The sequence below is a fragment of the Pseudophryne corroboree genome, chromosome 4 (assembly GCF_028390025.1).
Source record: "Pseudophryne corroboree isolate aPseCor3 chromosome 4, aPseCor3.hap2, whole genome shotgun sequence".
In the NCBI taxonomy this organism is placed as follows: Eukaryota; Metazoa; Chordata; class Amphibia; order Anura; family Myobatrachidae; genus Pseudophryne; species Pseudophryne corroboree.
The window spans coordinates 689,172,206-689,198,942 of record NC_086447.1 but is presented as its reverse complement, the minus strand read 5'-3'; the positions used below and the strand labels follow the sequence as shown (position 1 = coordinate 689,198,942).

Genomic DNA, 26,737 nt, shown 5'->3' with positions numbered 1-26,737 from the left:
CAAGACATATATTCTAGTACAGCGATAGAAAGAAACCTGTAATCATGGATCCATTGCATTTGCACCCAAGGTAACATTCTTCACAACTCAGAGATAATGGATCCTAACCCGTGCTTCGAGATTGACTGACTGAGACCCAGAGCATCTAACATGCCAGTGGTGTTTACTGGGTCCCTGTGCAAGGAGGTTTGGGCCTTGCTATGCCGAAAACACAGGCCGTGGCCCTCTGTCTGGGTTCCCTAGTATGGGGCTGGTATGCACTGGAGTTAACATGGATAATACAGAGCTGGATGGGAGGTCAAGAACAGAAACAGGATCAGGAGGCAGACACTAGGATGGCAGGAACATGGAATGGAACACGGGGAAGGCAAGAATCGGGAACAGAGCATGGGGAAGATATGAACTAGGAACAGAACACAAGGGTAGAGCACTTGTAAGCACAAGGCTACAACGCTGGAGTACAGTATAGGAGCCAATACTCTGTTCAGTGCTCAGAGACCCCCTTTTATAGAGAGATTAAAATCTCACATCAAACTAGATGTCATGTTTGGCGTGCATGTCCCTTAAATTTTGACCAGGTCTGCATGCGAGTCCCTATGGGAGTCACAGCTACCTGATACTGAAGCAGACGCAAGCGGGAGAACAATGACCACAGCCAGATCACAGCAGCGGGTACCAGCGTACCCTTACCCGCAGCGTAACCACTGCAGAACCCCAGAGAAACCAGCGCCACCGAACCCGGCAAGTTAGCACCCTGGCTTTACTTAAACTTTATTTTTTTTGTTCAACTAATACACTGTTAAGATTTAAAATGATATTTTAATAAAGTTAACATTTGGAACCACAGCACAGTTTATATGTTATTATTGTCCTGGCTACATGTAGATGTAGCCTGCACACACTGTATTTTGCTCATTCAGTACACTTCATTTAAAATATGATCACCATGCAAGTTGCCAAGTTCAGATCAAATAATAAAAAAAAAAAAATAAGTCTGCTTAGAATTCACTAGTCTGGGATACATATAGTATGTTAGTTAGACAGTCACTATGGTAAAACGAGAATGCTGGCAGCATTATCCTGATGCATTTATAATGCTACTGATAAAGTCAGTTATTACTTTTCAACATTAAGCTATATTCTATTACGGACTAAGTACGCTATTGGCGCACTGAGTACCGTAAGGGTACGCACCTAGCGTAGCAGACGCTAGGCCGTGGGCTCGAGAAACGAGCGGCACAGACGCTCACAGAATGATATACAGTAAACCTTAAGTAATGAAACAGTGTAAGGATATGCTTATACTTTAAACCTTAGCAGCAAAGCACTATACCTTTAAACTTTAAGTAGCGCTGGAGATACAAAGTATCAGCAGTGCATACACCTTAACAATGCTTATACACCTTAACAATGCTTAAACAGGTTAAACCACTTTGAAAGCACTGGCAGGAAAGTGACAACACAGCACTGAGACTGTGGATAGATTCTAATAAAAGGTTAAACAATACATATCATACACTACAAACTAACATCAAAATCTAAACAGAATAACAAGGAATAATATGAACAATAGCGAACGATCGCAAACACAAGCAAACAGAATGAGTATACAATGAGATCAAATGGCAAACACAGAGGATAACAAAATGGCTACATAGAAACTTACATACATGGGGATGATTCGCAAGCGCGTCCTGGATTCCAGCCCTCAGCCTTCAATGTGAAAACCTTGCAGAGAGAGTGAGTGACTGGCCCAGCAATGGTGGTCCTTATATACACAGCATACAGTAACAATACAATGATCCCTATAATCTCATGGTTCATTGGACACAGGAATATGTCTCTGCATTATAACAAAAGGTCATAGGTGGGTTCGAACAGGTGGGCTGTGTCTCTCCCCAACTGCTGTAGTGGGTGGTATCCTCTGGATCCCCCCCGCATGGATAATGAACAGCAAATATAGTAAATGTCTATAACCTACTTTTGTACATAACTATGCGCAGGAGCGAGCATTCTCTTCCTAACCAACACCGAAATGTTACTATTAAAATACTCTACAGCTGGATACTAGACACCACCATTCAACCTTTATCTGACCCTTCCCATCATGCAAAGAGGAATTTGTCTGTCCAAGAACCGTTTTAAACTAAACATACTTTCTGACATTGTTAAGGGGAATATTCACTATAAAACACACTATGTGGATTAAATATGTTATGATCGAGTCGCACGCTAGACGCTTACAAACTCTACCGTAAATGCGCATACACCGCGCGTGATCGCCGGAGCGATCTTACGCAAATTGCGGATATGTGCACGCACAGCAGAGCGTGCGCACGTGCAGCGGGCATGTGCATGAGGGGTTAGTACAAGGCATATGTATCAGGATATTTTTCGACTTTGACAGTCCACCCTTTGGCAGTCAACAATAACTGCCACTATCTAAACAATTAAGCAGCAAATATATATTACCATGAAATACCTTATTATGATTGGGAGTAGGGAGGAGAGGAGAAGGTGGGAAATGTATGACCTAGTGAGATAGTAAAAAGCATGTATGTATGAAATCCATGTCTGAGGGGTCATGTATCATCGTGCCGTACATGTTCTAAAAATAAGCTTTGAGGTATTGCGAAGTATACATTGAATCCTTCTTATCCCGTATTAAGGGTCTGTAAGTGGGCTAACAAACTCTACCGAGCTCTTTTCGGCTTTTAGTTCCAACAAATTGGGTGCACATTAGTTGATGATACATGAAAGGGGAAAATATGTGAGTGCTAATATATGTGTCTATATTACCTGTCGACTATGTGTGTCACTACCTGAAGATAGTAGAGATGAAGATAAGAAACATGCGTTATAAATGCATTCGTATGAATATATATGTGGTCGTCCTTGGGCGTCTGTTGGAGTCTTGTTGATGTCTTGTTGAAGTCTTGTCTGGATTGCTGTATCTTTGCTGTGTGGCAAGCAAAGCTCTTCAAGTGTCCATAAAAATTAAAGTCTCTAACAGTTCATCAAATGGCTGTGACAAAGTTCATAAATGGTCTGTATAATGGGTCATCAAGATCTTCTTCCGAGTCGGTGTCTTTTTACCTTGGAGAAGAAACAAAGGAGAAACGGGTGAAAGAAACGGACCGTGGAATCACGTTTTATCACAACATTGTCTCGATTGCTGGGTCATAAATTAAACTAGTTGTTGTTACAATGCCCTCGCTCCTCAAACTCATCAATTTGGTACTTCGCTTGCAATTCATTAAAATTCGAACACATCTGAATATCAACCCAATCATTATGACAACTCCTAGGATACATAAGAGGAATTTCCCTACAGGTACGATAACATTTTGAGCCCATTCTCCTAAACCTGAGAACCAATTGCGTGGGTTCAACCATGATACCCAGCCGGTCAGTTCATTAGCCACAGAAGCAAGGGTAAGGTTGTGTCTCCTTCGGAACTCCCACTTCAATTGCAAGATATCGTCCATCTTTTGATCTATGACCTCGGTTGGGTCCTCAGTGCTGTTTGTGATATACGTACAACACTTCACTCCATACTGAGTTGCTAGGGTGACACAATACCCTCCTGTCACTGCTGTGATGTAATTGAGAACCATCCTGTGCTGGATCAGTTCCGTTTTGTAAGCTTGCAATTCTCTCCCAGTATACCTGAAGGTGTCATCATACATCTCGGTGATATTGTCTATCAGGTTTGCTAGCGCGGTAATATACCTAAAATTTATAACTCCTCTGGCGGTACGGGTGATATCTAGCGCGAGCAGGAGTTGAATCCCGGTGGATTCGTGGATCAAATCAGAGGCTGCATGCTCTATCCTATCCATAAGGTGTCTCTTTACAATGTGTTCATAATGGGTGTGAGTGTAAGGAGCTTGAGCATTGCGGTGAACGTCTTTCATTTTATCATGGGTAATGGTCATTACTTCCGGTAACACTCTTCCAATGTAACACAATCCCTCTGAGTTTGGGGCAAGCCACTTATACGCCTTCCTCCCACATATGAAATATGCATCATCGGGGAGGACATATGGGACAGAATATGACATCACCATATTACAAACCTTCCAGGTGAAAAATCCTATCCCTAACTCTCTCATCTGACTAGTACACGTATCAGGCTGTATGACATGCGCACAGTATCCTGGTGATACTTCTCCAACTCGCATGGGCCTACTTCCTAGAGTGTACCTATATTGGAAATATCTACCACTGCTGGCTATTTGGCGTATAAGCTCTGAGTCAATGGGCATTCTATCGGCTCTGTGTGAGAATGTCATGGTTCGGTTGTTCCATGTCACTTCCCAATTTCCCGGCTTTCGGGGATTGGAAATGTTAAAACATATTAAGGACCTATCCACATGATATTGGTGGAGCTTCAAACTAGGAGGCCTAGAAATATTAAATTTCTTGTCCACCGGTCTCCCACCCCTCAATTCAAGTACCTCATCTATCGCCAAAGAGTATATCACTAGTCCTGACTTTCTATGACCTTGAGGTACTTGTGAGCACACCCAGCATTCCGTTTGGTTTAAAACCTTACCCACTAATGAGTGATAGTCACTCAATGGATGACGGTCCATATTGATATTAATGCTGGACTGACATCTCTGGATGCACCCGTCCTCAACCATGTTGTCACAATTCCCACATATACAATTCTCTTCAGCCAACAATCCTTCACAATGTCTGCTAGTGTCATGGCTACCAGATCATTTTCTGATACTCGCCTTTGCTCGGTGATTGTGTTGCTCTCGGAATTCTATGAATCCATCCTAGTCATCAGAACCCATTCCAGATCCTTTCCCGACCTCACTGGCACTCTCACCGAAACAGACTGCTCTGGTCAACAACAGGGTCAACAGGAAAACACGGACTGCAGTCTCTTGGGGCGAGTCCATCTTACAGGAGGAGAAAGAGAAAGTTGTAATGGGGGTACCGAAAATAATTGAAGGGAAAGAAAAATGTTACAATAATTGTCCTATAGTCTTGTTGTTCTTCTTGCTCAGATGTCGTCTCAACAGTGCTGTCTCTCAGTCTTCCCAAAACGAACACTCCAGTGATACGATATTCTTTCCGACTCAGCGATTTTTCTGTAAGGAGCATAAATTTTGCATTACCATTTGTCTAACTGTTGTGTGACATACCATCCGTAAAACATGAAAGAACAAAGAGAGAGAACAATAGAAAAGAAACATTGTCAGATTTCCGTTCACCATCAGGCTGTCACACCAACATGTCCATCGGTATCTCTGCACAGTCTCCCCCACCAGTATTTCCACTCTCCACCCTTTGTGTTTGGCCAGACACAACGATGCTGGTAAGATACACTGGGGTTGGGTAGACCTCTGAAAAGACCAAGTAGACATGTGACGTTTGAGCTGTCTGGTGAACGTTAGAGATGAAAAGGAAATTTTTAAAGATAAATCACAGAGTTTACCTGGCCGCCCTTGTGTCTACAAGGAATGACCTACCAATTACATCGACTGTAACCTCAGGCTTACTATCAAGGCTAATAATCAACTTCACTGGCTGCAAATTACAGGTGCGGCCCAAAATCTTTCCTATATGATCCCTGATTACAATTGCGTGCGTTATGTAGTTGTCTAGGGGGTTTATATACCTTATATGGGTCGTTAAACATACAATTTCGTGCATAATGCCCTTCCCTCTGGCAGTTATAACATGTTATCACATTTGACTTACCCACAGGGGTCTGGGGCATAAGCTGATGTGGCTACGTTGTCAGGGCCTGTCTACTTATTGTCATTTGCTTACCGCCCTGTGACTCCCTGTGTCTTACGATGTTCCGATCATGCTCAATAGCGGTCTCTCTCAAAGCAGCCACCGACATACCTTTCCAATTAGGTTGAGTGGTCTGTACCCTTGTTCTCAACACTTCCTTTAAACCATCCATTAATACAGAAACCGCTACCTCTCTATACTCTACAATGTGAGGTGCAATTGTCTGTGCATAACATACAATACCGTACTTACCTGTGGACACGACCTCACCTGACCCTCCGTAAGGGGGCTTGACTACTGCCTTTACCAATTGGGCCGTGCCCACCTGGGTGTCTCGTATAATGGCTGCTGGAAAAAGTGCCGACATCATGCCGGGCTCACTTTCTTGCTTGTGATCCTGAGGGAAGTTTAACATGGGGTGCAACTTGCACGGGTTAGAATTTGTACATTTATCAGTTTTACTTCTATCATTATTACATTTATTATGCTTACTATTAACATCATTAATACATTTATTAAGTGCCCTATTATCATCATATCTCAGTATACCATTCTCTGTAGCCATTGTTTCTCCAGTTGCCATCAGTTTCCTGCTAAAATGGGAACTAGCTGCTTGAGCTAATCCCCTTTGTATCTCCCCTTCCTGTTGCCATAAATGTAAACAGATTGTGTGTCTGATCCTCTGTTTTTGAGATTTTAATCAGACATATCCTTCTCCTTAAATTTTGCAAAACCTCAGGATTAAAACTGCCTACCCTGGGAAACTTCTCCCCATCGTTCACAGTCATACTTTCCCACTCATTGCATTAACCTCTGCATGTGATCCATATTTTTCACACATTATGTACCTCGCCGACCCGGCTGGCCGCGGAATAATATCAACCTGAACCCTGGTTGATCGTCCCTTACTTGAGCAACTGGCCCCCATTCTTTGCAGGTATTGCCTTCTTAGCGAATTCCTACAAAAACCACGTTCCCAGAGGTAAGGCAACGGTGAAAGTCCAACGAGTGCCTTCACCCACTCTCGCCCACGTCGACCAATATGCCCACACACTGCTTCAGCGCTGGCGTACTCAACCCAGGGCCCCTATGTAACCTCTATTTACTGGGGCGTGTGGGAGTATGCTACCCTCCCCAGTAAGTATCAGTTGCTGGAGAATTCCTGAGTGAACAGCGAACCTCCCTTAAAATAAAAAAAACCTACACAAATCACGTTAGAAAGTACAAATAGTGTTTATGATCCCGCAAAGCGTACGCAAATTGCGTAATGGGTATCAAGGTAACCAACTAATGCACACAATTACATGCGGTACAGTCGCAATGCGTATAAGTAACTATTATTTATCCGCAGAACGACCAGCGGAATCGGTTGTTTAGGCTGCGAAACCTTCAGCCAGAGCGTATTCTCAAAACGGGCCTATATGGGTACTGCGCCAACCTCCAAGGTTGCGCTCACTACCTCTGACCTTTCTTAGGTCAGGGTCTTCAGAACTTCGTATAGGTACTTTTAACGGATTTCTGACTTTCGCGGACTTCCTGGTCTGCTGTAACACTAATTGCTCCTCTTACCTTATTCACTTTTAACGTGAGATGGCCTTCTCCCACGCCACCACGTGTTCACTTCACGGGTATCCTTCTACGAGATCTCGAATTTTCCAAGGTTCACACCAAAATTTTTTTTACTTGCATACACATGCTATTTCACTTCATATATACTTTGATTTTTCTGTACAGAAAATTTCTTTCATTCAGGTAACACAGGCTAATCCCAGAGGTAATGCAACGAGAGGAGGATCTGTTTAAACTAAATTTTGGAAACTGAACAAATTTGTGCTATTATCTCGTGGCTTCCGTATCTACTATTAAAACAATGCTATCGTGTGATTTGTATTTAGTGGGCGTATCTGTACGCACGTTGCGTAATTTACGCCACGTGTGTAGGCCTTTGCATTGCGTACGCTGTCTCGCACTTGGTCAGAGACACGTGTACACAGGCCGGATACGTCCGCAGTAACACAAATAACACGCTTCTATAAATGCAAACGATATTTAACTATAATCGTTTACCAAGCACCACACAGTATCTCCTGTATAACCTTTATAACTGGGTCAGGCTGCGTGCGTGTTTTACAATTACTCCCTTAAGTATTAATCTTACTTTTAACTAAATAGCAACACATTTTCTCAGCACGTGATCAATGCTAATGGCAAACAGAAAGGTAGATATGTGAAAATACACAAAATGCAGGTCTAAATTAATCTACTAATCAATGCTTCCAATAGTATGATTCATATTGGATAGCTATCTTGCAGAACATACATTGATATAAACACACACACACACACACACACACACAATTATAATATTATATCTATGTTCTATTCACTGGTCTCCCGAGACCCATTCACTCCTCTAATTTGCATATGAATGTGCCTTTGACTGTCTGTAAAGGTGGCCTTTCACTGCCAGGAAAAAAAGCTGTTGCACAGGTTAATTTGCATTTCAATGGCTTATCTTACAACAAGCAGAGTTTAACAGAATCGTGGAGGTAATGAAGAAGAAAGGAAAAAAAACAACTTTGTTTTATATCTGTGTGTCGTTCTTACATCAAATATTCATCTTACTATTAACTTTTTATTAAACCCCATCTGAATCTATTTGTAATTGTCTATGGCATGGGTTAAATAAATGCATTGGTAACTCATAAATGGTGATTTCTTTTTGACCAAGGACGGCTGATTATTCCTGAGCAGACTGAAAATCAGCTATTTAGTAAAAAAAAATTGACCTTCCAAAAATGGCCGCTGCTCCTCCCCCTTCCACATCCATGAGGGTTACACAAAATGGAGGACAGACCATGCGGCTTCCTTTGTCACAAAAAAAAATCACCATGCAAGCCCCTGAAGTTATTTTAGGCCTGAGTTAAAAAAACAACAACACTATATCAAGGCTTTTGCAGCAACTTTTAAATATACTTTTAAACCTACTTAAACAGATAAGCAATCCAATCTGAATCAAACACAATATGACTCATTTGAACCTTGTTTTGCAACAATATGGTCAGTTATGCAGAGTACAGGTGTGTGCGTGTGTTACATGTGTTGCGTGCGCAGTTGGCACCAAACAGAAATTAAAACAGATTTAAAAGACAATAGCTTAACGTTCTTACCTTTCGGTTTCCAGATCCCACCAGCATCCCTACAAACCAAGCGGAGCAGACGCTTATCTGATCAGCACTACTGTATCCCCAACCACCAAACGGCTAACAGGGGATACTACCTTCCCGCCCATTGCTGATGGATAAAGTCTGCCTGGTTCCGCTAGGTTGCGGATATGAGGAGGCCCGGATGAGTCCCCCAATTGATAAAGTTATTACCTTTCAAAATTAAGCTATATTCTATTACAGACTAAGTACGCTATTGGCGCACTGAGTACCGTAAGGGTACGCACCTAGCGTAGCAGACGCTAGGCCGTGGGCGCGAGACACGAGCGGCACAGACGCTCACAGAATGATATACAGTAAACCTTAAGTAATGAAACAGTGTAAGGATATGCTTATACTTTAAACCTTAGCAGCAAAGCACTATACCTTTAAACTTTAAGTAGCGCTGGAGATACAAAGTATCAGCAGTGCATACACCTTAACAATGCTTATACACCTTAACAATGCTTAAACAGGTTAAACCACTTTGAAAGCACTGGCAGGAAAGTGACAACACAGCACTGAGACTGTGGATAGATTCTAATAAAAGGTTAAACAATACATATCATACACTACAAACTAACATCAAAATCTAAACAGAATAACAAGGAATAATATGAACAATAGCGAACGATCGCAAACACAAGCAAACAGAATGAGTATACAATGAGATCAAATGGCAAACACAGAGGATAACAAAATGGCTACATAGAAACTTACATACATGGGGATGATTCGCAAGCGCGTCCTGGATTCCAGCCCTCAGCCTTCAATGTGAAAACCTTGCAGAGAGAGTGAGTGACTGGCCCAGCAATGGTGGTCCTTATATACACAGCATACAGTAACAATACAATGATCCCTATAATCTCATGGTTCATTGGACACAGGAATGTGTCTCTGCATTATAACAAAAGGTCATAGGTGGGTTCGAACAGGTGGGCTGTGTCTCTCCCCAACTGCTGTAGTGGGTGGTATCCTCTGGATCCCCCCCGCATGGATAATGAACAGCAAATATAGTAAATGTCTATAAACTACTTTTGTACATAACTATGCGCAGGAGCGAGCATTCTCTTCCTAACCAACACCGAAATGTTACTATTAAAATACTCTACAGCTGGATACTAGACACCACCATTCAACCTTTATCTGACCCTTCCCATCATGCAAAGAGGAATTTGTCTGTCCAAGAACCGTTTTAAACTAAACATACTTTCTGACATTGTTAAGGGGAATATTCACTATAAAACACACTATGTGGATTAAATATGTTATGATCGAGTCGCACGCTAGACGCTTACAAACTCTACCATAAATGCGCATACACCGCGCGTGATCGCCGGAGCGATCTTACGCAAATTGCGGATTTGTGCACGCACAGCAGAGCATGCGCATGTGCAGCGGGCATGTGCATGAGGGGTTAGTACAAGGCATATGTATCAGGATATTTTTCGACTTTGACACTACTTAAAACATTTTAATCATGTGTGCATTACAATTGTAACATGCTGATAAAGCATGCCCTTGTAGTCCTGCATATGTAATACTAAATATTTAATAAAAACAAAACCACTTAAACGAAAAATATCTAACAAAATGTAATATTTTCCATTTTACACTGTATAACCCTGTACAATAAGTTAGTCAAGTATGAAACCGTTTCATTTCTTGTGCTCTAGGAACTAACTGGACAGTACAGATACTTCATGAAATGCTGCTTGCGGTGCACAAGAAGGAACCCACAGTTGACCGTGGTGTGCTTGAATTTGGGAAAGCAGAGAGATATGAGGTTTGCATAAAATGTAACATTTATAGGGGAATTACTCGTGCCTCCTGATTTAATTAGTAGGGAATACCCTGCACGGGGAGGTTTTCTCACAGCTCCAGGAGCTGCAAGGAAAAGTCAGTAATAAAAGGCAGTTTCTGGGGTTTAATGCATGGGGATAACCAATGATTCTGCATTTTACACTAATTTAATGAGTTAGCTCAGGGTTTTTACGGTATGGGGAAAAGTTTAATTGAAAATTCCTGGCGGGGGAGCCCAGAGCTATTCCACGCACGGCGAACCCTGCTGCCTATGTTTTTGGCAGAACTCTTCTGTGGTAACATACAATGCACAGTACATGCATACAAATACTTGACCAAATCTAATTACTGTGTTTGCCCATTACTGCCACCCCCATTGCTAACAGATGAATACAATTAAGCATACAACCAGGCAATTTACATTTGATATAACAAATTTGTCCGAATGACCGTTTTTGACAGTTTTACGGAATTTAGGAGCAAATGGTCAATTGTCATTTGCTCTCATCCATTCCCAGATTTTCAAGAGGACACTCACTAACCAAATGCTTACTGCCCACAGTCCACTATAAGGTTCAGAGGCTGAAGGAATAATAGCCTGGGCATGTGTTTCATGCACTGGCCTGTGCACCTTTATTTCAGTGAAGGGAAATTTTAATGCTACGGTGTGTAATGACATGTCTAGAATCATATGCTTCCAACTTTGTGGTAAGATCTTGGAGAAGACTTCTCCTGATTCAGCATGACCGTGCCCCAGTGCACAAAGTGATATCCATACAAACAATTGCTTACTGAATTTGGAGCGGTAGAACGTACTGACCTGCACATATTCCCACAGCTTGATTTGCATGGTCCATTTTCTGCTGCTGTTGTGTGATTTTAGACAGTGACAAGGCCAATTTACTACTCTGAACACTTTTGCATTTTGTCCCCTTTTCAAATGCAGTTTCAGACATTTACAGTAATATTTTTGTCTTGTTTTCTTTAAAGCACTTGAAGCAACAACCATCACCACGACTCTTAGCATCACATCTGACTTTTGATAGTATCCCTAAATCTTTCCATGAAAAGACCAAGGTATAGTAACTGCTTTTTTAGAACTAGTTATGCTCTTTTTTCGTCTAAAAGAGGCAAAAAGGATTATTATTATTATTATTATGCTAATTTCCTTCCATACTTTCCTTCCCTTAATTTCACACTTTTTAAGAACTTGTTTGGAAGCAGTTGGACTAATATAGAAAGTTAGCTTATATAAATACACTCATGGCTGTATATTATTGTGTGGAATTGTATAGTATCATCTTTGCATCCTCATACATGGAACCAGGATACAGTTTGGTTTACTGTGTAGCTCACAAGACCTATACACATAGCATAATAGTTGCTTCCAGGAGGCAGAAATGTGACACACGTGATATATCAAGGCATCTGGAGGGAGTTCTTTGCAAAGTCATGGATGGGTAGTGGAAGCAACAGGTATATAGGATCAAATGTTATTTGCAGATTAAGGACATCAAAGGTCAGGGAACTAACATCTCTTCAAATTGGCTAACATTGAGGTACCATATGTGCAGAAGAGATACTGATTGGTTAAAGTCCCTTCAGAATGCATCTGAGGTACCAGGGAAGATCCCACTGAGTCTAGGGGGGATTCTGTACCACCTACACAATAATTTGTAGGCATTTACATTTAACTGAACAATAATCTTAAATTCTGTAACTCCCTCAAAAATTTCAGCCCATTTTGACGAGTCCAGAGACACATTAAGATCAGTGTCCCGTTAACTTGAAATGGGTCTATAGCTCCATTTGAAGTGCAAAAGATAGTATTATGGAACATTGAGATAAAGCCATTTGAAGAGTGGCCAGAGAGGCAAAGATTTTCAAAAGCGGAAGCTGGTATAATCTGGCGAGTTTGAACGCCATGACAAAAATGTGCAAGCCACAGATACTGGTTAAATTGCCATCTGGAGAAACCAGGAAAATCTTAAAACTCCCCTGCTGAAGGGAGATTATTCAGAAGCAGGATGTCTGCCCTGAACCACACAGAAGACATACTGTGTGCCATGAAAGGCCAGGAATGAAATCTTAGTTGCACCACAGGGGAATTAATTGGGGATGAGGAAGGAGCTAAGCTGGCCATTTTGTTACAAAGCATTCCAAATGAACAACAAGAGGTGGATAATAGGCTGTAATTCATGCTAGCTGGGGTCTGTAGGCTTTGAGTAGTCAAAAGACAGAACAAATGGGAAAATTGCCTGACACTGCCACAATGCGCAGTCAGACTGAGTGATATTTTTTACGATGCCTGGTAATGCTCTGCCCACCTACTGCAGCCTGCAGGGGACCTATGTAGGATGTCGGCCTGAATCTGCATACTTTAACCAGAGCATATATATTGTTCAATTTACTTTTGAAGTAAAGAGACAAATGAAGGAGGGATTCTACTAGGTAAGGTAGAGAGGAGATACAACAATCTTGGGAGGATGTTCATTTTTATTGAAGTGATATGCTTCACCCAATAGATACAAAGGTTATGCCAAGACTCTAGGTCGTTCTTTATGTGGTTGACAAGGAAAAAGGATGGTGGTGGGGGATAATTGTCTTGTGAGAGGTGATCGATTATTTTAGTAAGCACCATCCCTAGGTTTAGTTCTACATTTGTTTGGGATGCCAATTGAAGGGAAAATTAAGAAGCTGTTTTTGTTTTGGAGGACTGAAGAAGTTGAGAATTTCCATCTGATTTGCATTTATTGTAAAGTTGGACAAAGCTGAGAAGTGTAACCACTTCAGCAAAAAGGTTTGGCAGATAAAATTATGGGGTTCGTTACCGTGAGGAGGACGTCATCTGCCTAAAGTCCTCTATGTTCTACAGGGTAGATAAACCTTTGCATGCAGAGCATACCTTGTTCTTCATATTGTATCAACTAGTATTTTAATTCTAGTGGTCTATAGTAAATTAAACATTCTAGACAATTAACATAATATTCTACTCGATGAACACCTAACTACCTTTAACAACTGAAAAATAAATAATCCTGGTGGCTTATTTAAAGCTGGAACACACTACGTGATGTGTACCCAGTCGATATGTTGGCCTGGTGGGCCAACATGCTGTATACTGTATGTCCATGTGTACACACCAGAACGAGTTAATGAAGGTCGGAGCCACATATTGCTCTTTCATTACACAGCACAGCACCACATGCAATATTGTCCGGATGGCCGTGCAGAACGGCCAACCAGGCAAAATCGCATACGACCGCGGGCACCCACATATTGGGTAAACATACGGAGAGATATACCCTATATGTCATTCCAATTTGCCCGGTAATGACATATCGGCCCGATATCATCTTACTGTGTACCCGGCTTAAGAGTTTTTCTCTTGGACAGGTCTGCATTGTTTTATAAACATGAGTACTGTAGATGAACAAGTTCTCTCATACATGAACTGCAATATCTTTCTGCAATCACAGTAAATAACATGCCATATGTGGACTCATCAAGTTGGCTATCCTGACCCCAAAAATTGCTACTATATGTAACCCACTTCACTGAATGTCTGTCCTCTTTTGTTACAGATCTTGGTGATTCTTCGGAACCCAAAGGACACAGCGGTGTCTTATTATCATTTCACAAACTGCAATCCTGTGCTTCCTACGTACAGCTCTTGGGACTTGTTTTTCCAAGATTTTATAAGTGGAAACGGTAATTTATCAGTACGCATAGGCAAACGTGGGGGGGGGGGGGGGGAACCTTCTCTTGAACTGCATCTCAAATTATGTTACCAAGTTACCAGTATGTGTGGATTTGAGCCCCCAGTCAGTGCGCTGGACCTGAGAGTAGCCAAGAAGAAGAAACAGGTGCCTTACCATGAGGTGGGAGAATGTGTGATTAGAAAGTGCAGTTCTGTTTCCTACTGGTTCTGTTAAGTTTATGTATTTATTTAATTATTATGGGATGTTTAACTTTTTCTTACCACTTATGTTATTTATATTAGTTAAATATGTTTGTTACAGCCTATACCATAGACCATCTATATTGTTAATTATTAATACTGTATTCCATACATTATCCAGTATATAAAAACACTAATGTGTACATATATGTCTAGGGTTGGTACTAGGTTCTTCTACTCCTCCACCAGACTCCCACACTTGCTCCAATGTTCTGCAGCGTGGCTGATTGCGGATTGCATTTGGAATTCCCCTCTAGAAATCCTGCGTTTGCCCCTTGTTCACTTATCAATAGATGCAGAAACATTTGTGATGCTCAGCTAACAATTTCAGTGGATAGCTTTTCATTGCATGTGTTGTAACATAAATACATTGGGCTATTTTAAACATTCCAGGTGAAAGGTGAAAACTGGACCGACCCGCCAAAACTGTTATTTTTCCAACCGTAAAGGGCTTTGCTAGATTCCTGAAATACATAGATCCCAACAATTGAGAGTGTCTGATTCCTAAAAATATAGATGGAAAATATTATTTGTGTACATTCAGAGATGAACAGGGAATCTGTAAAGGCCCTAGAACTGAAGTTATGCACAGGGGTGTAGCGAGGGTGGCTCTAGTGGAGCACGAGCTCCGGGCACCAAAAAAATTAGAGGGCGCCCTGCCACCCACCCACCCCCCCCCTATTCCTGTGGGAAACTGTACTGGCAGCCACAGTGCAGGAGGAGGGAAAGCAGAGGGGGTGCACACTGACTCGGAGACTAGGTAGGGAACAGGGCAGGCCAGAGGCGATAGCGAGAGAGACTGACAGCTCTGGCCCCCCTCTTTATAGTGCTGTGAGGCAGTAATGCTAACCGTTAAACCGTCCGTACCCCCATGCCCAAATATTGTTGTTGCAAGCCTTCAGTACGCACTGAGCCTATTTTAAACATGGGGGGCAACCAAAGGAAACTTTTGCCCTGAGCTCCACAAGGTCTGGAACCGGCCCTGTCAACAATTTAGGATTTTCAAATAATTTTTTCTTTTCAAATGTAACATGCCACCACATCTTGGCTAGGCCCCCAATTCAGTACAGGGGAAGGGGGCGCCAAAACATGCCCTTGCTCCGGGCACCATGGCGCCTAGCTACACCTCTGGTTATGCATGTGCTGCAGGCGCGAGCGCTTCAAGGAGGCATGGTCACAGACCACGGGTGTGGTTCTACGGCACGCCCCCATGTCTGTATGCCTAGCAGCCAAGCAGAATGCCGGGAAGCTGCACTGCTCAGCGAGCCCTGGTCTCTGTGTGGTCAGTCTAACCCATCAGGTCATCGGCCCTTCTGTCATTTTGCCAGAAGTGCCAGATGACCAGTCCAGCCCTGTGTAAACATTGTACTTTAAAACATGGACCTACTGTAGCAACACCTTTGCTGTCCGCAGAGATCGTCTGTTTTTAAAAATAATATCAAGTACTGTGACACATTACATTAAATACCTTTATTACAATCTGATGGATGCATAACATACATATATTCAGAAAACAGAATGTTTCCCTTTGAAGGCATTATAAATGCATTTAAAAACATTGAGCAGTTTTATAATATTGTTAATATAGATATAGGCATTTTAAATGCATTTAAAAACATTGAGCAGTTTTATAATATTGTTAATAATGAGGCTAATTATCTGTTTAATCCAGGGGCTTAGCCAGAACTTTGTGTGCCCCATAGCAGCAATTTGAAGGGGCCCAATCTCAATGCTTCTAGAGACATCTCTCTGTAGCAGTTGATAACTGTATGCCCCATAATAGTGCCCTAGTTCATTTTCTAAACCATAGTAGTGCTCTAGATTATTTTATGAACTGAAGTAGTGCCCCAGTTTACATTATGCCACATGACATACAGTGTCCCCAATTAATATGTTGCCACATTACAGTGCCCCCAGTTCATATTACGCCACCCGATGGTGCCTCCACTTCATATTGTGCCACATTACAGTGCCCCAGTTTATATTACAGTATGAACATTATAATGCCCCCCAGTTTATTTTATTACAATTAGCAGGTCCAATTGCATAACTAGATATATTGTAGGCTCCAAGGCAAAAGTTTGTAAAGCTCCCTATGAACCAACCAGTGGTGAAAAAAGTACATAACGTGTAACTGTGACAGGGAAGGTGGGCCCCTCTCAGCTCTGGGCTCATAGCAACTGCACTCCCTGCACCTATGGTAGCTACGCCCTTGGTTTAATCCATTTTTACAGCATGTTTGCATGTTTCCTCTATTATAGTGATTTATGGGTCTTATTTTGATTACGTTCTTGGATTGGAGAAACATATTGCTGATGAGAATGTACTTATACTTACATTTGAAGATATGAAAATGGTGAGTGTTTGCTATATAGTATGTATTTTCTACAACACTATTAACAATAATAGATATTTTAATGATAAGAGCATAGCACTTATTAGTTTCATTTTGGTGCTGATGTAATTGAACTGTGTACATATTTGCACCCTTGATCCTTCATTGCCACCACAGATAGATATAGTATACTTAGCAAAGTTTAACTTTAATAGACATCAACTTCAACCCTCCTCTTCCTGGGGAACACCTTCTGTTAGAATCAGACACCCAGATTGAAGAACATACAGTAGTTACTGTACACCATTCATTCACCAGTCACAAGGGCTGGCTTCTCATATTGCCAGCTACCTTTATGATAGTTAAGAGCCGTGTCGAAGGTGGTATGTAAAACTTACAGAACATATGCATTATTGCTGTACTTTTATTAGCAGTAGAGGGCAGTGTGGCCTAATTCGGACTTGAATGTAGCAGCTAATCTGTTAGTTAATGGGCAAAACCATGTGCACTGCGGGGGGCAGATATAACATGTGCAGAGAGAGTTAGATTTGGGTGGGGTGTTTTCAAACTGAAATCTAAATTGCAGTGTAAAAATAAAGCAGCCAGTATTACCCTGCACAGAAACACTATAACCCACCCAAATCTAACTCTCTCTCTGCACATGTTATATCTGCTCCCCCTTTAGTACACATGGGGCCTAATATAGACCTTGTCACAACTGAGGGCCTGAGCTGACGGGAGGCAGCCTCAGTTGTAGGGGCTGAGATGTAACGGAACCTGGGAGGTTGTATCAGACCCCTAGACATGTAAGTAACATGTAGAATAACTGCCCGAAGGCGTGACCACGACAACCAGGATAAAAGTCAATGATGTTTATTATGACAAACTCCGTAACACAGCAGCAGTAAAGGAAACATAAAAGTCAACAGAGGATAAATACAATTCCTGGGTACTACAGGGTGGCAAGGGCCACAGGCACTGGTAGTGTGAGACAGTTCTTATAATCTTCTAGTTGGAAAGTCCTTACCAGGCCTGACTGTAGCAATGGAGAAAACCCAGGATCGTACCAGCTGGTGTTCCAGGAAAGGCTGGGCTGCTGAAGATAAAACGGCTGCTGTGGATACTGGCTGGAACCAGACTGTTGTTGGTACGGAGTGGATACTGGCTGGAACCAGTTAAATAATAAACGAACTTGAGAGCGATGAAATAATAATGAAGTTTGGAGTTTGAGAGCGGTGAAATAATAATACCGGTGGAGAGTGGTAAACTGCAGAAAGGACACCGGCCCTTTAAGAGAAGCTGTACACTGCTGGAAGCTGGGCTGGAAGCAGGTGATTGTTGTAACTGGAAACAGGTGAGTCCAGAATGGATCGGAGAGTCAGGCTACACCGCAGATGGAATGCTGGTGCGGGTCTCTATAGCAGAAGTCTGGAGACAGGAGCTGGAACCTGGAAGACAACCACAGGAGAGAGACAAACTGGAACTAGGTTAGACAACCAAAGCACTGACGCCTTCCTTGCTCAGGCACAGCTTACTTATACCTGCAGCAAGGAAGGGGTTGGCTAGGCAATTATGCAAATCAACAATACAGACAGCAGATTGGTGGAAATGATCAGATGACAAAATCCAAGATGGCTGCGCCCATGCAGACACTTGGAGGGAAGTTTGGTTAGTAATCCATGTGAGAATTGAAACAGTAATGGCGACGCCGGCCACAGGAGACAGGAGACGCCAGACTGACAAGCGCACATTTAACCACGCGGGCACAGCGGAGGCCGCGGCTGATGAAATCACCACTCTGACATTCTGCATGTGGAAACTCAGGAACAGCGGGATCCGGTCCTGGAACGCTGAGCCAGCCTTAGGAGGCATCTGAAGGGTAAGTAATGGCGTCCAGATACCCGGATCGTGACAGCACCCCCCCCTTTAGGAGTGGCCCCAGGACACTTCTTAGGCTTTAAAGGAAACTTTGCGTGGAAATTTCGGACCAAGGCAGGAGCATGGACGTCTGAGGCATTGGTCCAAGAGCGTTCTTCAGGACCATAGCCCTTCCAGTCAATGAGGTATTGTAACTGACCGTAACGGAAACGTGAGTCCAAAATCTTGGCCACCTCGTACTCGACTCCCCGTTGAGTCTGAACTTTGGGAGCTGGAGGAAGTGCGGAATGAAACCGATTCAGGATCAGCGGTTTCAACAAAGAAACATGAAATGTCCTGGGTATTTTCAAGAAGGATGGTAACTGTAACCTGTAGGCAACAGGATTGATGACTTGTTCAATCTTGAAGGGTCCGATGTAGCGAGGTGCAAATTTCATGCTGGGGACTCTCAACCTCAAATTCTTCGTGGACAGCCCCACACGATCACCCACCTTGAGAGCAGGAACCGCTCTACGCTTCCTATCGGCAAACTTCTTATATCTGAATGAGGCTTTAAGCAGGGCTGCGCGGACGTTCCTCCAGTTATTTGAAAACTGACGCAAGGTGACATCCACTGCTGGAACAGAAGTTGCGGGAAGCGGTTGGAATTCTGGGACTTTAGGGTGGAATCCATAATTAATGAAGAATGGTGTAGAAGAAGATGAGGAATGGTATTGATTGTTGTGGCTGAACTCGGCCCAAGGAAGGAGTTGAACCCAGTCATCTTGAGAGGAAGACACATATATACGGAGGAAGGCCTCCAAGTCCTGATTCACCCTCTCGGTTTGACCATTGGTCTGAGGATGGTAAGCCGTGGAAAACTTTAACTTGACTTGGAGGGCTTGACACAAACTTCGCCAAAATTTGGCTACAAATTGTACTCCACGATCCGAGATGATCTCTTCAGGAAGACCGTGGAGTCGGAAGATCTCTTGTATAAACACTTGAGCCAACTTGGAAGCTGACGGAAGACCGGTGAGAGGGATGAAATGTGCCATCTTGGTGAACCGGTCAACTACCACCCAGATGGTATTAAACTTGTTGCAGATAGGTAGATCGGAAACAAAGTCCATCGACAAATGGGTCCAAGGTCGACGGGGAACAGATAATGGAACCAGTTGCCCCGCAGGCGACTGGCGGGAGACTTTGTGTTGGGCACACTTTGGGCAGGAGGCAATAAATTCCATAACGTCCTTCTTCAGAGTTGGCCACCAGTAGGACCTAGAAATAAATTCAAGGGTTTTTTGAATGCCTGTATGTCCAGCAAAACGGGAAGCATGGGCCCAATGCATGAGCTTCTTCCTTAGAACTGGCTTAACAAAACTTTTCCCTGGTGGAGGCGTAGAGTCCATCCCTACCGTGGAGAATGCCAACGGATTAATAATAGGATGCTTGTCTGCAGACTCGGACTCATTTTCTTGCTCCCATGAGCGGGAAAGGGCATCGGCCTTACGATTCTGAGAACCCGGACAGAACTGGAGTTTAAAGTCAAACCTAGAAAAGAAAAGTGCCCATCTGGCCTGACGAGGATTCAGACATTGTGCGCCTTTGAGATATAAAAGATTTTTGTGGTCGGTAAGTATGGTGATTGAGTGGGAAGCTCCCTCCAACAGGTATCTCCACTCCTCCAGAGCGAGCTTGATGGCTAGCAACTCCTGATCGCCAATGGCATAGTTGCGCTCAGCTGGGGAGAACTTCCGGGAGAAGAAACTGCAAGGATGTAGATGTCCATCTTTGGCCCTCTGGGATAACACTGCTCCTACTCCAACGGAGGAGGCATCTACCTCTAAGATAAAAGGAGAGTCGGTGTCGGGCTGTTTCAGAACTGGTGCAGAGATGAACCGTTGCTTCAGAAGGTGAAAGGCCTGTGTAGCTTCCTCGGACCATTTGGACGGATTAGCACCTTTCTTGGTTAATGCAGTGATAGGCGCCACAATGGTGGAAAAGTCTCGTATAAATTTTCTATAATAATTGGCGAACCCTAAGAACCTCTGGACCCCTTTGAGGCTTAAGGGTATAGGCCAAGTCTGGATTGCTTGGAGTTTCTCAGGATCCATCTCTAGTCCGGAACCGGACACAATGTAACCTAGAAACGGAATGGTTTTAACTTCAAACACACACTTCTCCAATTTACAATAGAGGTGATTGACACGGAGACGGGAAAGAACCTCTTTTACCCAGAAACGATGATCTTCGAGATTATTAGCAAAGATGAGGATGTCGTCTAGATAAACCACGACATGGCGGTACAAGATGTCCCTGAAAATCTCATTCACGAAGTGCTGGAAGACTGCTGGAGCGTTGCTCAATCCGAAGGGCATGACGAGGTACTCATAATGTCCGTCACGGGTGTTAAAGGCGGTCTTCCACTCGCCACCCTCACGGATTCGGATGAGATTGTAGGCACCCCTCAAGTCCAGCTTTGTGAAAATAGTTGCACCACTAACTCTATCAAAGAGCTCGGTAATCAGGGGTAAAGGGTATCGGTTCTTGACGGTAATGTCGTTCAGACCTCTGTAGTCGATGCACGGACGCAGACCACCGTCTTTCTTCTTAACGAAGAAGAAGCCTGCGCCGGCTGGAGAAGAAGATGGTCGGATGAAACCCTTCGCCAGGTTCTCTTTGATGTACTCTTCCATGGAGTGTGTCTCAGGCAGAGACAACGGATAAGTTCGACCTCGCGGTGGAACCTTCCCTGGAATGAGGTCGATTGGGCAGTCCCATTCTCTATGAGGAGGAAGGATATCAGCAGAGGCTTTACTGAACACGTCCGTGAAGTCTTGATATGGAGGAGGCGGAACATCAGATGACCTGGGGAAGGAAGAACAAACAGGAAGAACTTTGGCTAAACAAGTCTCAGCACAGGAGGGACCCCATGCCAGTATTTGCATAGTCGTCCAGTCAATTGATGGGTTGTGGAGACGGAGCCATGGAAGGCCTAAAACCACTGGATGTGTGGCTCTTGGAATCACTAAAAAAGAAATATACTCAGAATGAAGAACTCCCACTCTCAGACGAACTGGAAGAGTACTTAAGGAAATGACTGCGTCAAAAATCTTGCTGCCATCCACGGCAGTCAAAGAGATGGACGAGGACAGTCTCTCGGTGGGTAGGGACCACCGTTTAACATAAGCTTCGGTTATGAAATTCCCAGCTGCTCCGGAATCAAGGAGGGCAATGACGTTCCTGTAACGTTGAGCAATTTGGAGCGACACTGGGAGGTTACAGTCATGAGGAGATGGAGAGGAGATCATTACTCCTAGCCGGCCCTCTCCTTGGCGAGCTAGGATCTGGAGTTTCCCGGACGTTTGGGACAGGCATTGATAGTGTGCGACGGAGCTGCACAGTAGAGACAGAGAGACTCAGAGAGACGTCTTCGGCGCTCAGCGGGAGATAGACGGGAACGACTAATTTGCATAGGCTCATCCTTGGATGGAGATGGTTGACGAGGAGGAGGAGCAGAAGATTTAGGAGTAGATGATCTTCCTCGCTCGGTTGCTCTCTCTCTGAAACGTAGATCAACCTTCGTGCAAAGAGAAATTAGCTCATCCAACTTAGAGGGCAAGTCTCTGGTAGCTAACTCATCCTTGATGCGTTCTGATAAGCCATGCCAGAATGCAGCATACAGGGCCTCGTCGTTCCATGCCAGTTCGGATGCCAGGATTTTAAACTGTATAAGATACTGTCCCACAGTACGTGTTTCCTGGCGTAAATGGAGAATCTCAGATGAAGCAGATGTTATCCGGCCTGGCTCGTCGAAGATGCGCCTGAATGTAGCTACAAAGTCAGTATAGGAGGATAGCAGGGGATCAGACTTCTCCCATAAAGGTGATGCCCAGTCAAGGGCTGAGCCACTGAGAAGGGAGATGATATAGGCAATTTTGGTACGGTCACTGAAGAAATTGCCAGGTAGAAGCTCAAAGTGGATTTCACATTGATTGAGAAATCCCCTGCAGAACCTTGGAGATCCATCACATTTTGCTGGCGTTGGAAGATGAAGATGTGGACTGGAAATGGGTAAGGTGGGTGGGGTTACAGCTGGTGTCACTGTAGTGGACGCACCGGACGTGCCAGGTCCACGGAGGGTCGTTTGAATCCCATCCAGCCGTGTAGAGAGATCCTGGAGACAGCGGATGATGTGGCCCTGTGCAGCCTCCTGATGTTCAAGTCGGGCTGCCAGTTCTTGCATCGGCCTGGTCGCTTGATCCTGGTCTCCGGCTGGATTCATTAAGTCAGTGCTTACTGTCACAACTGAGGGCCTGAGCTGACGGGAGGCAGCCTCAGTTGTAGGGGCTGAGATGTAACGGAACCTGGGAGGTTGTATCAGACCCCTAGACATGTAAGTAACATGTAGAATAACTGCCCGAAGGCGTGACCACGACAACCAGGATAAAAGTCAATGATGTTTATTATGACAAACTCCGTAACACAGCAGCAGTAAAGGAAACATAAAAGTCAACAGAGGATAAATACAATTCCTGGGTACTACAGGGTGGCAAGGGCCACAGGCACTGGTAGTGTGAGACAGTTCTTATAATCTTCTAGTTGGAAAGTCCTTACCAGGCCTGACTGTAGCAATGGAGAGAACCCAGGATCGTACCAGCTGGTGTTCCAGGAAAGGCTGGGCTGCTGAAGATAAAACGGCTGCTGTGGATACTGGCTGGAACCAGACTGTTGTTGGTACGGAGTGGATACTGGCTGGAACCAGTTAAATAATAAACGAACTTGAGAGCGATGAAATAATAATGAAGTTTGGAGTTTGAGAGCAGTGAAATAATAATACCGGTGGAGAGTGGTAAACTGCAGAAAGGACACCGGCCCTTTAAGAGAAGCTGTACACTGCTGGAAGCTGGGCTGGAAGCAGGTGATTGTTGTAACTGGAAACAGGTGAGTCCAGAATGGATCGGAGAGTCAGGCTACACCGCAGATGGAATGCTGGTGCGGGTCTCTATAGCAGAAGTCTGGAGACAGGAGCTGGAACCTGGAAGACAACCACAGGAGAGAGACAAACTGGAACTAGGTTAGACAACCAAAGCACTGACGCCTTCCTTGCTCAGGCACAGCTTACTTATACCTGCAGCAAGGAAGGGGTTGGCTAGGCAATTATGCAAATCAACAATACAGACAGCAGATTGGTGGAAATGATCAGATGACAAAATCCAAGATGGCTGCGCCCATGCAGACACTCGGAGGGAAGTTTGGTTAGTAATCCATGTGAGAATTGAAACAGTAATGGCGACGCCGGCCACAGGAGACAGGAGACGCCAGACTGACAAGCGCACATTTAACCACGCGGGCACAGCGGAGGCCGCGGCTGATGAAATCACCACTCTGACATTCTGCATGTGGAAACTCAGGAACAGCGGGATCCGGTCCTGGAACGCTGAGCCAGCCTTAGGAGGCATCTGAATGGTAAGTAATGGCGTCCAGATACCCGGATCGTGACAGACCTGATCGCACGCTTGGGTTTTTTGCACTGCTGCGTGCAGATAGTCGGCGCCTATAGGGAAGTGTATATTTGCATTGCAAGTGTGCGATCGCATGTGCAGCCTAGCGTTACAAAAAAGTTTTGTGCAGTTTCTGAGTTGCCCAGAACTTACTCAGCCACTGCGATCACTTCAGCCTGTCTGGGCCCGCAATTGACGTCAGACACCGGCCCTGCAAACGCTTGGGAACACCTGCTTTTTTCCAAACACTCCCAGAAAACGGTCAGTTGACATCCACAAATGCCTTCTTCCTGTCAATCTTCTTACGCTCACCCGTGCGAATGGATTCTTTGTACAATCCGTCGCACAGCAACAATACGCTTTATACCCGTGCGACGCGCCTGCACATTGCAGTGCATACGCAGTTCTGATCTGATCGCAGCGTAGCAAAAAAACCTAGCGTGCGATCAGATCTGAATGACCCACATGGTTTTTCCCATATGCTAACAAATTTGCTGCTATGATCAGGTCTGAATTAGGCCCATGGTTATTAACAAAGGGGTGATACCTTTGCTCTATTATTTATCAATGTATCTAAAATACAAAGGTTGAACACTTGACGTTGTAACACTACAATTCAACTATTATTCTGCATATTCAGAAACGTAGACTAAATATCCTTTGTTCTGTGCATGAGAAATTTATGTGGATAGCAACATTGAACAGTGGCCTTTCCTTGACTGTTCTTGTGTTGATTTATTATTAATTATTATTATTATCCTTTATTTATATGGCGCCACAAGGGTTCCGCAACTACATTCCCAATTACAGGGTTCCCAATTACAGAGTACATATGCACATAATCAAAATAGGAAAACAGTGACTTACAGATGAAGACAATACAGGACAAGTACAGGGTAACTAAGCATAACTACACCAGTAAACAACATAGAGATAAGTTCCAAGGGATTCACTACGATATGCCAGCGGTCGGGCTCCCGGCGACCAGCATACCGGCGCCGGTAGCCCGACCGCCGGCTTACCGAGAGTGTGGCGAGCGCAAATGAGCCCCTTGTGGGTTCGCTGCGCTCGCCACGCTACGGGCACGGTGGCACGCTTCGCGCACCACACTGTTTTATTCTCCCTCCAGGGGGGTCGTGGACACCCACGAGGGAGAATAAGTGTCGGTATGCCGGCTGTCGGGCTCCCGGCGCCGGTATGCTGGTCGCCGGGAGCCTGACCGCCGGCATACTGAAGACCACCCGTTCCAAGGTGGCCAAAAAACTGCGGGATTTGGGCAGTTGAGGATTATTAAAGCAAGAAAAGGATAAGCGCATGGGGGGAAAGGGACCTACAGTACTCACGAGAGCTTACATTTTAAAGGGGAGGGGCAGACAGACAGGGGTGACACAGATGGGGTAGTAATATATTATATTAATACTCTCAAGGCCCCCAGCTAGAGTAAAACAAAAGCATACACAACCTTAAACAGATGCCCAGAATATGGGACAAAAGTCACACCATTGTCATTAACCAATACTGGTAACATATGGGTATACTTGCCAACATTTCAAAAATAGTTTCCAGGGCCACTTTGTTATTTAGATATAAATATCATGTACAATATTGTTCTCAATGGACGTGTAATTAATTGTCAAGAATCACATATAAAATATAGTAAAACAAGGATGTACTGTGCAGTTAGTCAGCGTTGAATAATAAGACACATTTTTGGGAATAAATATTTTCAGTGGAAATTCTGTACCTGTACCTAGAAATTAAGGAACATTTACAATAATGGGGTCTATGTACTAAGCCTTGGACAGAGATAATGTTAATGGAGATAAAGTACCAGCCAATCAGCTACTAAGTGCAATGTTAAAGCCTGTGTTTGATAAATAATAGTTAGCAGTTGATTGGGTGGTACTTTATCATCCATGTTATCTTTCTTAAAGGCTTAGTACATAGACCCCATAATTCTAAAGGCCCATATTCACGGGCCGATCTGGGAGAGATGTGTGCTGAGCGAACCGCTCAGCACACATCTCTCCCACCACTCAGCACAGCGCGATGTGTGCTGAGCGTGCGGGGTGAGACAGGAGGGGGGGGGGGGGGCGCTCATTTCACCCAGCTAGAAATCTAGCACCAGCGATAGCGATGCGCGGGGCTGCGCATCGCTATCGCTGTAGAGGGTACACACGGAGCGATCATGCTTAAAATCTAAGCACTCTAGTCAGATTGCTTAGAATATCGCTCCGTGAGTACCCCCCTTAACAGTCACTGTAGGTTTGTTATTTTCTGTAAAAAAACACACACACACACACACACACAC

The 26,737-nt window shown here is 44.0% G+C and overlaps 1 protein-coding gene across 1 annotated transcript in view; it reads left to right on the top strand.

Moving 5' to 3' along the window:
• LOC134910171 (sulfotransferase 6B1-like) overlaps positions 1–26,737 on the top strand; it is a 61,071-nt gene that overhangs the window by 16,242 nt on the left and 18,092 nt on the right. Inside the window, exons 2-5 of the mRNA XM_063917896.1 lie at positions 10,640–10,749; positions 11,757–11,843; positions 14,351–14,477; positions 16,989–17,083. Of these exons, the coding sequence (XP_063773966.1) occupies positions 10,640–10,749; positions 11,757–11,843; positions 14,351–14,477; positions 16,989–17,083 (419 nt within the window). The remainder of the gene's footprint in view (positions 1–10,639; positions 10,750–11,756; positions 11,844–14,350; positions 14,478–16,988; positions 17,084–26,737) is intronic.